The sequence below is a fragment of the Drosophila kikkawai genome, chromosome 2R (assembly GCF_030179895.1).
Source record: "Drosophila kikkawai strain 14028-0561.14 chromosome 2R, DkikHiC1v2, whole genome shotgun sequence".
Taxonomy (NCBI): domain Eukaryota; kingdom Metazoa; phylum Arthropoda; class Insecta; order Diptera; family Drosophilidae; genus Drosophila; species Drosophila kikkawai.
In genome coordinates, this window is record NC_091729.1 from 9,544,805 (window position 1) to 9,561,005 (window position 16,201).

At 39.1% G+C, this 16,201-nt stretch overlaps 1 protein-coding gene across 1 annotated transcript; it reads left to right on the plus strand.

Moving 5' to 3' along the window:
- Positions 1–2,474: 2,474 nt before the first annotated feature.
- a5 (antennal protein 5) lies at positions 2,475–3,276 on the plus strand. Its single transcript, XM_017166437.3, has 2 exons — positions 2,475–2,615; positions 2,667–3,276. The coding sequence occupies exons 1-2, from the start codon at positions 2,556–2,558 to the stop codon at positions 3,150–3,152; spliced, it is 546 nt and encodes a 181-aa protein (XP_017021926.2). The 5' UTR covers positions 2,475–2,555; the 3' UTR covers positions 3,153–3,276.
- Positions 3,277–16,201: the final 12,925 nt, after the last annotated feature.

Here is a 16,201-nt window from a genome sequence, read left to right on the forward strand (position 1 = left end):
CCTTGCACTGATAAGCTGGAAAATTAAACGAGCTGATATCTTTGCTGAAGCGTTGTTCTGGCCGCAAGTTCAGCACTTGGATGCCACAATTTATGCATTTTCCATGGCATTAGCGTTGAAAGGCGTCGCAAATGAAATGCCATTCAAAAGGCTTTGGCTGCCTGCTCCGCCCGGTTGGGGCTGCTGTTCTCCGGTTAGTTGGTTACCTGGTTATCCAACTAACCCCCCCGCCCGGCATCCCGAAAGGTCACGCAAATTAGTGCGACAACAACGGTGCGCAGCTACGGGGAACCCCAACAACAACGAGAAAGTTTCCTGAATAGGATAACTGCCAACTCTGGACGCAGACTCTATCTCGATGCTGGTAGTAATCCTGGCTGGGGAAAACTTGCAAAAGTAACCAGATAACGCAGCTACCAACAAACTAAGTAGTTGTCAAAGGGGTGGTAGAGGGGACCACAGGATTGCGCCCCAAAGAATATTCAGCCGAGCACGAGGTCACTGACCGGCACTTGAGTTTTGATTCGGAAACCTTTGCTAACTCATTGAACTGCCGCGATTTGGAGGTGTTTTCTTATACAAAAATATACAAAATATCTAATATATAACAATATAATTTCTTAATTATTAAAAACGACAAATCTATTTGCAATAACTTTACTGAAAACCTGAAAATAATAAAGTCACGTTTCGGTGAAATAAATTACAGTTGCTTCAACTACTTTCTGGAATATTAATAACCTTTTCCAAATCACGGCAACATGTCACAAACACAAGTGAGGGCCCCACTTCGTATGCTGAAATAATTAATAAGCTAATTAATCCATAATAATGTCAAATAATGAGCCAATATTTGAGCAAATATTGGGCCAGCAAAAGCTGGGACGATGGAAATTGCGATGTCGGTGACAGGAAAGCCAGGCTAAAGCCCGCCAGCCTGAGAGAGAGGCGGAGAGTGTGTGTGTCTTCATTGAAATGCCATCATTATCGTGCTCATCATCGTTTACATGGCAAGTGCCTCATGGTTGCATGCCGCAAACGTTGCCGCTTCATTATCCTTATTACTCCTTTCGCTACAGTTCCCAAACTACCCATCTCGCTCCGCACATGTGGGTACACAGGGAGAAAGAAGTATGAAAGGACTTGGTTAAGATAGCCTTATCTCTTTGGTAGTATTTTTACATTCTATCGTAACTAATTTTACAAAAAAGGTTTTATTATCCTAAAAAATTTACATTTTAGTTGAGTAAACACAGAGTATCTGTAATTGAATATAGGATGAACATAAACACTCTTTTTTATATTAATAAAACATTTATAGATTCTAATTAACACGTTCCATTTCGCCATGTCAGCGAAATTGCCATTTTTAAATATAATTTAGTGATTTATAAACCCATTAGTATTTCATTAATGTGATTTTTTCTACGTGGAGCTATCTCGCTCATCCTGCGCTGGCGGGTTATTGTTTCCATTTTGATTTATGTCTGGCATCCTTGGGCCCCTCTCCTGGCCTCGTCTACTATTTTAACGTTGTTAACCAAATTGCATAAATTAAGTGCGTTCGTTTGCTTGAGTGGCTCTGGTCCTAGTCCTCCGCTCCGGTGGCTCCTCCATGTCCCGATCCATCTCCCGTTTCAGTTCCTGCTTGGAGCTCGGTTTTGGCTTCTCGTCTTGTACGGTCTTCGTCCTGCATTTGTGTTGCTAATGTGCCCACATTAGACGCACATGCTGCCAACTCTCCTGCCAGAGTCCTGAATTGTGTTTGCTTTTTTCCTCCAGTCGCACTTTTTTCCACTTCGGGGAGGGAAATCGTGTAAAGCAGCTGGAATATTTTATAATTGGCATGCAAATGCATTTTATGGCTAGCTTAGCTTGTGTAATCCGTTACCAGCCATAATGAAATAATATATATACACTTTTTTGCCTTGGATTTAACCGAGAGAAGTCATGTGAGCAAGGCCAAGAGTCATTCTGATTAAGTTAAAATTAATTGTTTTAACTTGAATGAACTCATTTAGCCTTAACTGTTTTAATTGGGGGGAAAAGAGTTTAAATTTAAGTGAATGCAAGCAATTAAAATAATGGATTAAGTTTCTTCAAAAGTAATAATTAAATGTATGTCGATATAAAATATTGTTCCAATGGAATTAGCTTGAAAACAAACAACTTAAATAGTTTTAAAAAAGATATAATATCCTCCCAATGCAAAAACTGCTCGATCATTACCCATTATCTGTAATTTTCCGCTAGTTGTCAGAATGAATGAATATCAATTGCACTGCTCCAATTGCAGTTAAGCCAATCAGCCAAAATATATTGTAAATATTTGCCTAGTCGTGCGGCAACCCTTTAAAGCGCTGTGGAAAATTGCCGTAATTGCGACTCAATTATCTTAATAGTATTTACTATTGATAAAGCGACTATATAAAGAGCCGTTGAAGTGGAGTTTATAGAAGAGCTTAGCTATGAAATCGCTGGGGTTGCTTTTGCTGCTCTTGGGCTTTTTTTGCCCGAGTCGGAGTCAAGAGGATAACGATAATGTTCGAAGGATAATGAAGGAAATGGAAGTAATGCCGGACATTTTAGATGAGCCACCAAAAGAACTACTCAGGGTAAGTTTAATTATGATAATATTATTTGATCTAATGAAAAATATACAATAGATTAGATACGACAACACTTTTGATATTGAAGAGGGCAAGACATACACCCCAACAGAGCTAAAGTTCCAACCCAGACTGGACTGGGATGCCGATCACGAGTCCTTCTACACAGTGGTTATGATCTGTCCCGATGCTCCGAACCGCGAAAATCCCATGTACCGTTCCTGGCTGCATTGGTTGGTGGTTAATGTGCCCGGTCTGGACATCATGAAGGGACAACCCATATCTGATTATTTCGGACCTCTTCCGCCCAAGGACAGCGGCATGCAGCGCTACCTTATTCTGGTATATCAGCAATCGGATAAGTTGGACTTTGACGAGAAGAAAATTGAGCTAAGCAATGCCGATGGTCACAGCAACTTCGAGGTGAAGAAATTCGCTGAAAAATACGAATTGGGAAGTCCTGTGGCAGGGAATGTATTCCAATCCAGGTGGGATGAGTATGTTCCCGAGTTGATGAAGACCCTTTACGGAGTCAACGAGTAGAGATCGATGGTTTTTAGAGGCGATTGGATGATAAGCGGTTGATATGTTCCTTGGTTGTACACAAATCTGTTCTTCACTGTATAATATCTGTTAAATAAATTAGTTAGATGAGCATTCCAAAAAACAGTTTATTTATTTATCCTCTTTGCTATCCGATATTTCCTGTGTCGATTGCCTGATGGATTGCAGAACTTCTCCCCTGCAAAGTGCAATAATATACTCTATTTCATCCTCCCACGAACTTCTTGATTGACTTGCTACACTTTCCTAATCCCCCAAGCCCTGAAAAGGCAGGTACCTCAAGCGGCTTTGCACTTGGCACAAAACTCACTTAAACTTTGCAATCGCGATAGGGCGTAATGTTAGATTTCCTTTTATATAAACTCGAACAAGTGTGAAAGGTGCACCTTCCCGGAGGGGGTGGAGTTGCCCCCACTTTCCTTCGCTTCCTGCGCCAGCTCTCTCCACTCACCACTCAAATAGTAACTAAACGCAGTCGAGCACAAAGCGCTTTTTGTGGGCAATGGCAAATAACCTTAAGGTTAAGATTACAAGGTAATTTGATTCAATTCGAGTGATAGGCATGCCAAGGCAACAACAAACGGCCCGAGATGGCAAGCGGAGATGAAGATGGCTGCTGGAACTGAAGAGCAGACCGAGGCGGAAAAGTTCCGGTGTCGGGCCAATTTCCCCAGTTTCAGCCGGATAGATGACAGTGTCAAGATAAGAACTGTTGCAGCTTTGCTTTTGCACCCCTCCAGCCAAAAAGTCGTACCCTCTTTTATATTTCTTTCACTTCTTTTCCGGGTCCCTTTGGCCCGGTATTTTTGTGTTTATCAGTTTGTGTATAAATTTGCCTTTATTTTGACATATTTAGTGGCGGTTCCAAGACAATTGTCTCGGTGATAAAAGGCTCAAAGATCTGGGTTTGATTTTCTTGTTACTCCATTAAAAAGCCATATACAGACCGCAATTTGAGATGAAAATTGGATTTAGTCGGAAACTGAGGCTATATAGGATATAGACTGAATTATATACATTTCAAATAAGGCCAGTGATATATTCAAGTATAAATTAGTAGCTATAACTAGTTCTATTTGAGAAGAACAGAGATTAAAACACAGAGATTCTCAACTAGGAGATGAAGATGAACTTAAAGTGTCGTAAATGGTTCAAAGGAATCTAACTTAAGGTTTTATACTGGCGGATCAGATCGACGATCGTATTAGCGCAGTGAAAGCTACAGTCTTGTATGCCCGACTAGGAGATACCCAGCACTTCAGCTAGCAAATATCCTTAATACTGTACAGTTTTGAAGGAGACTCTAGTCACTTTTGTAGGTACCCCTTCATCCCTTCCGTTGATAAGGCTACGATAATTTGCTCATTTCCACGCATCATCTTCATGAGCTTAGCTCTAATTTCACGCTCGCCTGATCTCACTATTACAAGAAGCTGTTTTTTTCCAGCCGCCGCTCGTGGAAGTTGCCAACGGGCGTATGAGTAATCTGCCCCAAATCCCCGAGCAGTTTCTCTTCCTCCACTTGCCAGCCTTTTTTGCGGATAAAGTTTTCTTCTTATTATTTATCCCATGTGACAAATTTGGTGCAGCAGATTTTTGCCTCGCACAATAAATTATGCGCTGCAAAAAGAAAACTAAAATTAAATTAAAAGAGAAGAAAAATGAGAGACGAGGACGAAGGAGTTAAAAGTTGCCCATCTTTTGGCGGGACATGAAAGTTTTCCTTACACGTTTTAATTTAATAATCGCTGTCTGGAGTCGTTAAGTTGCGGCAAAGTTGCTCCGGATAGTTTGTGGGATTTGACATTACACTTAATCGCTCAAAAACGCTTTTAATTGGAGCGTTGTTTGCCTGAATAAATCATGTAATAAATAAACAAGCCGGCACACTTGTTGGCCATGCATTATTTATGCGTCGAATCAATAACTGTGACACTTTGGCTAGCATTTCCCATGCATGGCAATGACTGATGCAGATGAGCAGGAGCTGGACACCCGGAACCAGGCAGGGCGCGGGCTCAAGGGGAGTTGAGACGGAGTCCGGAGGAGCAGCAGGAGCCACTGTCACTGTCTGAACCTGCAACCAGCAGCTCCTGTCACACAGTTAAAATGTAATAAATTCCATTAAGTGACAGAGAAACGCACACAAAATGCAAACGTAAACTGTATTTGGGATTAGAGATGAGTAAAACCCTCGGATAAGTTGGAATTCTAACAGTAACAGTATTCCTTAGCGATAATAATAGGTATTTTTGAATAATTCCATATTATACCTTAAAAAAATAATTGATTAATAATAATTTTCGGAAATGATGACCTGTTATACTTAACATTCGCCTTAAAATTACATTTTATTGCTCAATAAATATTGGTTTTTTCCATCCATAATTTATTTGCATCTAAGCAGCTGCCATCTCTAGACTCCACATAGAAATGTTTTGAATGGACAGGCAAGAAATCCATTTTGTGTGCGCCAAATCAAAATGTACCAGCCAGAAACAGACACACACTCTTAAACACTCACCCACACAGGCATACCCGATATATGGGAACACATCTACAAACTGTAAACATCAAGCTGAATGTTGCATGTTGCACATTGAAAGCCAAAACTGACACCAGCAGACATTTAGTACGCATCGCATATTGAAATTGTAATTTGATTTCTGCCTTTTGCCACCAACTGTCCAGCTGTCTATCTCCGTGTCTCCCTCGCTGGCACACTCTCTCCATTCTATATTTTCGTCCGATTTGGTAGTATTTCTATACTAGGTTGCATGCCAGAGAGGTTCTTGCCCTGAGTACCGACAGGTGCGTATGTTGCAACTGAATAAACTCGCTTAGAGTTGAACGAATGAAACTGGGTCAGGCCAAAAATGAAAGGATATTGGTGATTTTGAAAACTAGTTAGGTTTATGAGAATTTTTATTAGAATTAGGATATACTACAACGATATCATACATTTGAATTGAATTGAATTGAATTTTATTCCACATAATTCAATATTTAAAAACAATTTGTCTATTCTGGAATAGTTTTAAGGTATGTCAGCAGGCAATACTGATGAATTATGTACTTATTTCTGACTTTGATAAGATCCTAAATATTCTTTCTTTAAATATTTATCAATATTTGTTAATATGATATGATTAAAGGTTATTTTCGTGAAGTATCCTTAAAATAAAGAATAATTTAATTAAAACAGATCCATTTGAATAAAGCGAATCTGCCACTATCTGACTGCGCACACCTGAGGCACCTGACCGCCACCTCCCACCACCACAGGATTATTCACATCCAGAAGGTCCTCCCTGAACGCCTACCTAACTGTCAGCCGACTGCGTTTGTGTGCTGACAAAGCCTCTTGGGGCACTTAAATCATTATTTAATTTGAATTTAAAATGCAGCAAGGAATTTTCCACGGCTGTCGCTGTTTGTCGTCTGAAACAAAGCGCGGACAAATAAATAAAATAAAATGGCAAACTCATTACAAGCCAAGTGCTGGACTGCGATGCCGACGATGGTAATGACGATGATGATGTGGCAACAAGTCGGAGTCGGGCCGCACTTTCGCACAATGCCCCATGAAGCACAGGGTCTCACATACAAAACTACAGGCGTGTGTACAATAATAGTGGTATAGGTTAAATTTAATATATATAAGAAACTTTAATAAATTCCAAGTCAACTCTTAATTCTCGTCTTTATATCATACAAATTAATATAAATTTTAAAGTTAGCCGTGCATTATACTAAAATGTTGCTCATAGCTGTACCCTTAACACACAGTGGAGGCGAAAAAAAAGTGGCCAACAAAGGCACAATGACGCCACCTCGCCTCTATCCCCCTCCTGGCCACTGTTGAGCTCTCCCACTTGGCTGCCTGCATTGTTTGGTTCGCAGTTTAAGGGGGGAAAAGCGGAAAAGCGGGGCCAAGGAAATGCGGGGGAAGGAAACACCGCCAGCGGCATCTGGGGCATTGATGCCAGGTGACAGACGGCACTATGCAGGTGCGTATGCGGCCGTGTGAGTCCTTGTGTGCTTCAGTGCCAGAGTGTGTGTGTGTGTACGATTTTCAGCCTGCATATGCCGCCGGTTTTCCAGCTAATTGCCGGCTATTTACATTTTAAATCTCAAGAAACTTTAAAACAATTTCTTTGGAAATAAAAGAAAGTTTTTAGAACATTTATTAAAAATTTAATTAAGTATAAAGTATAATTAAGTATAAAGTTGAGGATAAATAATAAAAGGTTTTAAAAATTAAATTAAAAAAATTTGAAGGAAAGGGAAAAATTCTACATTTATCAATTTTTTGTTTAAAAAACAAAGCACTATTATATACTAATATATACTTCACAAACTTATTATTCAGGCTCATCAGATGTACAACCTATCCTTTAATTTAAATAGTTTCTTCAAGTTTATGTTAAATTTTCATAAACTTATTTTTTTTATGGTTTTCTGCTGATAAAGTGTGTTCCTTTCCCCATGTGAAAATCCTAGTGAAAGTTTTGATTGATTGCAATAAATAAAAGTATTTCTAGTCACCGGGAAAAGTAGCTCACAAACGTGTCTTGAAGCTGGCAAGCTCATGAATACGAAATGCGGTTTCAGCGTATTCCAGTTTCTGAGTTTCTGGCACTTGAAGTATGTCAATCCTTTGTCGCTGCTGCGGCTCATCTCACTGCAGGTGACAAGTCGGGTGGCGAGGACAACAAATAATTTCCACGGGGCCCGATGGGAGTTCAACCTGCTCAGATATTCAAGCAGTATGAAACCGCCTTCTATTTTTTTGGGCTTTTTTATTGACAACTTTGGAAATTGTTTGTGCCGCCATATTGGGGGGAGTGCGACCACGCCCATTGTGGTAATACTTTCAAGTGGCCAACAAATTTCCGACAGCGTCAGAGCGAAAATTCGTTAAGGTATGAAAATGCCTTTTTGACAACAACTTCGTGATTTTCATGCAAAATTATATGGCTATATGTGTGTGAGTTTTGTGCGAAAACAAAGGAAAGCAGGGCAAGGCAGCAGAGTAGGTTCTATACTCTGTTGCTTATCGATTTGAAAATTACACAGGGCCAAGTTAAGGCAAAGGAAACACAAAATTAGCACAGGCCACGTCGCTGCCAGAGACTGTCAAGTGTTGCATACTTTTTCGGGCAATTTGAGCGTCCCTCCTAGTCGAAGGTTTTGGGTGAAAAACGGGCGGATTCGGGGGAAAACAACAGCGAAGTGGGGCACATTTGCATGAAACTGAAGTTGGAGATGGGCAAACATTAGCCCAAGTCAGATAGCAAAAGCATGAAAGTGGAAGCCACCGGAAAAGCCAAACGAAATTGTTGTTTTTTTTTTTTTTTGTAACCAACCCCCGGAAAGGGTTGAAAAACCTTGGGGTAACAAGTCAAATATGCTGCCAAAGTTATTGATGGCCCACGCACCAAAACAAATTTGCTTAAATCTGTTTAATGTTTTCCCATTTTTTGTACGCCCTTTAACTTGTTTTCAAAGGCTTCCATTTCCGATTTTCTCTTATTTTCAATACACATAAATATATTTTTTTTAGAGAGCCATTTGTTAAAATTGTTGAATTTTTTACACGATTAGCTACATAGATCATTTTGATGAGGGATTGTGAGCCTGCCAGTGTCTAGATAAGTAAAGTGCTTTGGTGAACCATAAAAAATTAAATATTTGGGTTTACATAGAACAAATTATGTGTTATTAAACATATGTAAAATCTCTCATCTTCTGGCACTGTTAGCTTCTTCACAACCCTTCATTATCTGTATTAATATTTCATCAACATTTTTCGCTCATCATTTCAAAATTCTCTTTAATTAAGCATGCTCAAACAGCTAACGACAAAGTTTTTCCCTAACAGCATTACAACAAATGTAGAATAAGTACGAACAACAAATACCCTTTAAGAAAATAAAGTTAAATGTTTAAGGTAAAATACAGCAAAGAATAGAAAACACAGACTTAGAAATCCCGTCTTCTTTTGACACATAATGAGTTGATAATTAGGACTCTGTAAAAGGACTCGTGTTTTCATTGCTTTTTGAAGCCTTATTTCACGCTTTCAAAGGACACCAATATACACTTGCTACCCTACAAGCAAGAGCTACAAAAATAAGCGAAAATCCCCAACACACATTTGAAGCATAATCAACAAAAGCACTAATTGCATAGAAGACACGCTCTGACATTGATGTCTGATGCCCGGGAGTTATGGGGGGAGAGAAAGAGAGTGCATAGCTATCGTTATCTCTGTCTGGCTGCCTGCGATTTCATTCCATTTGCGCTTCATGTGCAGCGGTATTAACGTTACAGTTGCCATTTACCTTTGCCAACCAGGGCGCTGATGACGCTAAGCTGTCTGCATGCGTAGACAACGTCACCCACTGCCCGCCTTCATTTTCCTTCCACTTTCCCAGATCAAAATTTCCAACATCCCTGGTTACACTTTAAAAAAGTGGGGTTAGGAGAAAATTAAATTAGAAAATATGTGATGAAATATAAAATAAAACAATATATTATCTTTGAGTTTATAATAGATTCAATAGATTTGGGCGGCAAGACATCTTATACCAAGCTTAAATCATTAGGGGTCTCAAAAACCCTTAAAAAAGTGTCTAAAAGTATGCAATTTTTTGCTTTAGATGTCTAAAAGTATGCAATGATATTGCTTAAAGAAACCGTATTCAGTGTATATTTATATATCTTTGTGGCCTAATTTCTTCTTTGAGGTTTTAAAGAGCCTAGTAATTCCTTTAGCACTTTCGTATTTACATTTTCTTAAATAATTCTAAATTAAAATATATTTAATAAACAAAATATTTTGTTCTTTTCCAATTTTTCTCCGAGTGCAGCCATCGCACAACTTCATTAACGCAGAGTAAACACACGCATGCAGTTTTCGAGCTGACGCTGGAAGCAAAGTGTTTGATGTTGTTGCCTTAGCTTCAGGCAGTTTAAAGTTACATTTTAGGATCTCCTCTCTGGATATATGGAAATGGGATTGGAAAGGGACGGGTGGTTGGGGGTGTGGCACCCAGACATTTCCAAGTGTTCGACGTATTTGCTTAGGTGAGTTTGTTTGTGCTGACAGCCAGAGAACCAGAGAGAGGGCCATCGCTTTAAGCCAAACAAAATCAAAAATTAAATTGTGCGAGAGTAGCCTTAGGTCCTTGCACTCGTTAACAAAAATTTTATTTTGAGTTTAACAAGTTCAGTTTGTTTTGTTAAGAAACCACAAAATTTTACACGTTTTTTAACAACAAATGTAATATTTGTACACAAACATTTTTTATGTTATCTGAAATACTGTCAATTACAACACCTATTTTGTTTGCCATTTTATTTTCCCGTCAAGTGTAATTGACGATTTTTGTCACCATCCTTTTAAATGCTTGTAAATTAACATGATCTAAATAATTAAATATAATTTGAAGTGCTTTTCCAGCTGAGAAATACCCACCACACATTCTCCCCGCTTCCGTTTCACATTATTTAGGCCCTGGGTCCATTAACAAAGCGTAACGATGTGTCATGAGGCTCACTCGCACACACAAATAACCACAAATATGGCACTTGGTTTTGCCTCTTTTAGCCATCTCTTCCTCTCTCGGCCTTTGTTGGTATTCATATTTATGTAGCTACGTGCGTGAGTGCCTTCTTAACAAGCCTAACGAACTGCCAAATTACGCTGAAATAGCATTAAAAATTTAAATTTTTTTCCCAGCCGGCTGTGTCTTTTTGTGGACCGTCAAAAGTGAAAATGCCAAAAAGTCCTAAATGACATTAAAAAGGAAAATGTTTTTCCCTGTCGGCCTGTAAGTATCTTTTGGCTCGTACAAGAAATTTAGTTAACTTAAATCTATTGAAAATAATTCAGAGAAGGCTGGCTGAACTCCTAAGTTGTTTTTGAATACATTTTGAATATATTTATAATAAAGGTGACGTGTCTATTGAAAACAGATCTGATAATTGCATTGTGCTGTGTTCTATGAGTAAAATATCAACTATACTTTTACTATACTTTTTCCTATTTATATTCAAATTTACAATACTTTAGTGGCTAGACCTTTCTCTTAGAAAATTCCTCTAGTAACCCATTTTAGGGAACATATTTACTTTATGTGGCTTGTTGCTGCCGCCACTTGGCAATTGGATGTGATGCCTGCAATTGTTGCCAAGAAATGTTAAAAATCCCACAGAAAACGGAAAAAATAACCGAGAGAGAGGAACAAAAGTTGCACCAACTTTGGAAAGGAAAGTTTTTAATCTGCCGCATGCAAAACTTTAATCGAAAAGCTGCCAACGCTAAGGAAACTAAGTCAAACTTTTCAAATTGAAATATCAACAAGGCGAAAAAAAAAGTTGAGCAGACAGATAAGAAAAATTCGATTCGTATGTTTTGTCGTCACATGCCAATTGCGTGTTTGAAGTGCATGCAGAAATTTAAGCCGAAAACTTTGATCTGTGCCTTGTGCGACACAGACAAATGTGAAAGTTTCCCCAATGCACTCGAAAGTAGTGGGAAAACAGTTGGAAAAAGTATGCAAAGGGCATGCAAACACTGCCATGTGATGGTATTTTTGCTCTATTTGCAGAGAGGTACATTTTCTAGAACTTGAACTTGTTAACTCTGCTGTGGCAAAGTAATGAAAACAATAAATATTTCTAATGGAACGCAAATATTTGATATGTCAACCAAAATAAATATAGTGTTTGAATTGAGAAATAAAATATTGCGCGGGTTGCGTACACAAATATTCTGTATGTTGCACATATTGTTGACATTTACACGGTACTTGTTTGCATAAGAATTTATTCAGCCAACCTGTGACCACCTTTTCCTAATGAAATTATAATTAAACCCTATAAACTAGCCTGCTACAATTCCCTCGAGCCCAGATAAGCTAATCTACGACCTGAGATAGATGACTTTAATTTAATCAACACGAAACTTTAAGCAACAGGCCTTCTGCAATAAAAGTCAAATATTTCTGCAGCCATTTTTAATTAACCAAATATGTTTGTATGGGTGCGCACGCACACAATTACACTCGAATTCAAAATGGAGGCAAAGGAGAGCCAAGAGCGAGTGGCAAGTGTAAATATGGCAGGCAAAATTAATTTGCCCAATGCAAATATGCAGGATGTGAAAATGTTGCCCCGCTTCGTGTCCCTTTTCCCACTTTTTGTGTGTGTGTGTGTACGGTGCCATATATATTTTTCGAGTCGAGAGTAAAATCCCCGAAAACCATGAAACGCAAATAACTACAAAAATATTCGCTGACGAGTCGGGAGTAGGAAATTTAAGCTCAGAATGCAAGTCATATGCTAACCGAAACTCCGTTTTCAGTTTGCTGTTTCCAAGAAATTGCACCTGCCTCTGGTCCCCCCTAGAACCAGCCCCCTCCTCTCAGGTACAGCTTCCATATGCCCTGCTAATATGCCCGGGCTGGCTTAGTTCAAGTCAGCTTGTTGCCAGCTATGTGGCTATGACTCTGCCAACTACTGCTGACTACAGTCAGTTACCCAGCGGGCGACATTGCCAACAAGAAGCTCATTTTCGGAGAGCTTCTGTGTAACCCAGCGAACGGTTTTTCAGTTTTGATGGTTAAATTAAGCTTAGAGAAGAAATATTTGAATATTGAAGTAGGATTTGTATATTTAACTTTTATTTTTGGTATAACATACACTTTACTTCTCTTTTAAATTATAAATTTGTTTTTTTAAGATATCGAATTCCTGCCGCCAACTTTGTTCATTGGGTTCCAAGTTGCCAGTTGCCAGTTGCATGTGCATGGAGTATGGAGCAGGACAAGACCGTGCTCATTATGCATAAATTGTCGCTGGGAAACTACGCAGCAGCACTGAATTATGGCAAAGTTAATGGCATTATAATGCCAAAACGCTGACATCTGCCCCAGTCAGGAGTGTAGAGTGTGTAGATATTCGCAGAAGACGACGAGTCGTTTGCTTGGGCCAAATTCAAGTTGGTCAAGGGCAAGTAGAATGCCACTTTTAAAGCCCAGAGATGTCGGACTAGAGTTTATTCTTCCTGTTGCTGTTGTCAATGACTCGTTGCCCAAAGGCGGAAGTATAGGGTGTGGGCAGGACAAGTGACCCTCGTTTGTTGTCCTCCGTCGCGAACAAGGGTCACCCGATGTCAGCACAACTCACACACGGTCTCTGGCAGAGACTAACACACATCAGCCCCAGACCCTGAGTCTTTTTCCATAATCTTTCTTTTTTATCGCGAGTCTGGAGTCGCCAGGAACGGGATTTAAGTCACACTATAAAAATTTGACTCTACTCTTAGGTTTCAATATGGTTTTTTATCAATAGAGAAATGTTGCGAAAACAATAACTTATTTCTTTTCATTTAAAATAATTATTCTCTCTTTAAATCCTCGAAATCTTTGTCTTTTTTTCAACTCGATTTTAGCCAAACTTCTTAGTATCTTTTAGGATGGTTTTTAAAGCCAAAATATTGACAGACTTAGTATTCAAAACATTCTAATAAGATTAACATAATTAACCTATTTTAAAATATAAGAAGCTCGACTAGTGTTCTTGGAGTGCACAACCACAACAACATACATGGGTTGTACACCATCGCCAAAGACCTGGTTCCTTGCTGTGTTTTCTGTGTGTACGCCAGTGAGGGGTATACTTCCTGCACATGCCGCATGCCGCCACCGCAAACTTGCGGCACTGAGCCCTGTTCTCACTTCCGGTTTCCGGTTCGCCTTTCGCCATCGCCATCGCCTCGGCTAGTTGGGTTACCGTTGCCGTTAACTTGTTTTGATTTTTTAATGGCTCGCCTGACGACGACAACCAGAGCATTTACGTTTTCATAATTCTCGTCTTTAAGGTCTTTAAGTGGCTCCACGAATTCTGAAATTCTCTCTCACGGCATGTTTGCATTGTACATTTGTTTTCGAATTCAGCGTTGGAATTCTTTTCGCGACTTTTGTCAAATAAAAGAACAACAATGCAGAATCGTGAAAGATATTCGACATTTGACGTGGTCTATCCTCGAGTCTGGGCTTTTGTCATGCAAATTGTTGAACAAGTAAGGCGTAACGTCGACGCTGACGTTGATTGCTCATGAAGTGAAATTAAAAGCAACAAAAAGTTACGGTTTTTTGTCACCAAATTTGGGATGCCCTTTTAAAATATTTGATGGAGTATTAAGAGAAATAAAGCAAAGAGTTTAATGTTAAAAAAAAAGGTTTTGTTCTATCTTTACTTAGTAATATGAAGAAAGCTCGAAGAGTCTTCTAAAAATTTCTCTAAACTAAAATTTTCTCTGGAAATTAATAATCATGTAATTTCTTAGCTTTTAAATTTATTTATTTTATAATTAAAAGAACAAAGATTATCTACGTAAAATTTAAAGACTTCTTTCCAGACTATATAGGGAATATTCTCGGAACCATAGAGGGAACTCAACATGGCGTTGCTTACCTTCCAGCCCATTTCGCCATTACCTCCATTAACCATTTCCATGTTGTTCGCATGCAACTTGACTTAAAAACAAAAGAGCTGCCAACAGGCAACAGCAGCAACAAAAGCCGCCGAGGAGCGGGGAAATGGGAAAAGAAATACAGTTGACGTTAAAGGGGAAGCACACACACAGCACACAAGTCAAGTCGGAAAACTTTTGTTCCTGGCATTGTTCCCGCTGTTGCCGATGTTGGTGTAATTGCTGCGTCGGCATCACGAGAAGGAGGTGCCCAAGTCGGAGGAGTCCTGTGCAGAGTCGTCGATTTTAATTACGTATGCAATTTATTTATTACCTCTGCCCGGAAATATTGTGCGATTGTGTTGCCTCTCCCTGAGCTTTTGCTCTGCGGATGTGGCACAAAGCCCGAAAAGGAAACGGGGCGTTCTGGGCCAGAAAAGATTTAACATGCGGTTATGAAGTTATTTTTCATTTCCACAATTGAGTCCTGTCAGAAAATGCACTGCAGGCAAAGTGCTTGAAGTGGGATCAACTCGTTCTTGGGTATTTTATAAAGGTGGTAGTCGGTCCGAGGAATTCAAGAGATACTTCAAAGAAAGCAAGGTATTTTTGAGAACTTTTAAAGTAGGATAGTCTTTAAAGAATATGGATGGATTTGATGTTCTTCTTATTTTATTCATAACAAGTTTAATTACTCAAATTATAATTATTATAAATGAAAACGGAACATTCTCCTGAGAAAATAAAATATTAAAATATTTAACCTAAACCCTTTAAGTGATTTTTTCAGCCATTCAATCATTTCTAATTACCAAATCCTTCCACTATCCAGTCTCAGGATGCATAGGAAATGATTTAGCCAAGTGGGAAGTATGGCAAATTTGAGGAAGTAGGAGCAAACCCGTTTTAAACCCCGTAGTAGACATGCCATAAATTAGATTACCAAGCCCAGACCAGGGCCCGAAGAAATAAGCACGACCATAAACATGGCGTGTGTCCACTAAATTAGCGTATTCATTAGGAAAAACAAGTAAAATTTGTTCACGATGTTGTCGTTGTTAAGGCAGGAGCACACTCACATGTCCACCTGCACATCAAGGCCCCTCCAAATTGGTTGCATTACTTGATTAGTGTCCGCGCAATGCTGTTATTAAAATTCAATCTAAAATTTTCCCCCCAGCCGTTGAAGTCTCGTGCACTGATTGCATGTCTAATCGAATTTAACAACCTTTTGCAGTGAGCATAAAGGATAAAGGAGCAGTCAGGAAATTAACGGATTTCATATTAAGTGCAAATTCCGGCCTCCCATTTGTGTCATGCGATTGTGATTTGAAGGCGTCCTAGGTCCGGAGACGTAGGGAGTTTCCCACCCTCAAATGTTGATCACGTGACTTTCAACAGAGTCGTTCAAAAATCAAGTAACCCTTAACTATACGGTGGAAATACTAAAAATAAAAAGAGATTGGAATCTTATTTTTTAACCATTCTGCAAAATTTTCTGAGCCACAAAACATTTGTATTGATTGTGAACTCTAACGATATG

Excerpts from the sequence above, each read along its gene's own strand:
- a5 (XM_017166437.3), top strand. The coding sequence starts at position 2,556 with ATGAAGGAAATGGAAGTAATGCCGGACATTTTAGATGAGCCACCAAAA. Across the intron at positions 2,616-2,666 it reads CACCAAAAGAACTACTCAGG|ATTAGATACGACAACACTTT; the intron begins GTAAGTTTAATT and ends AATATACAATAG.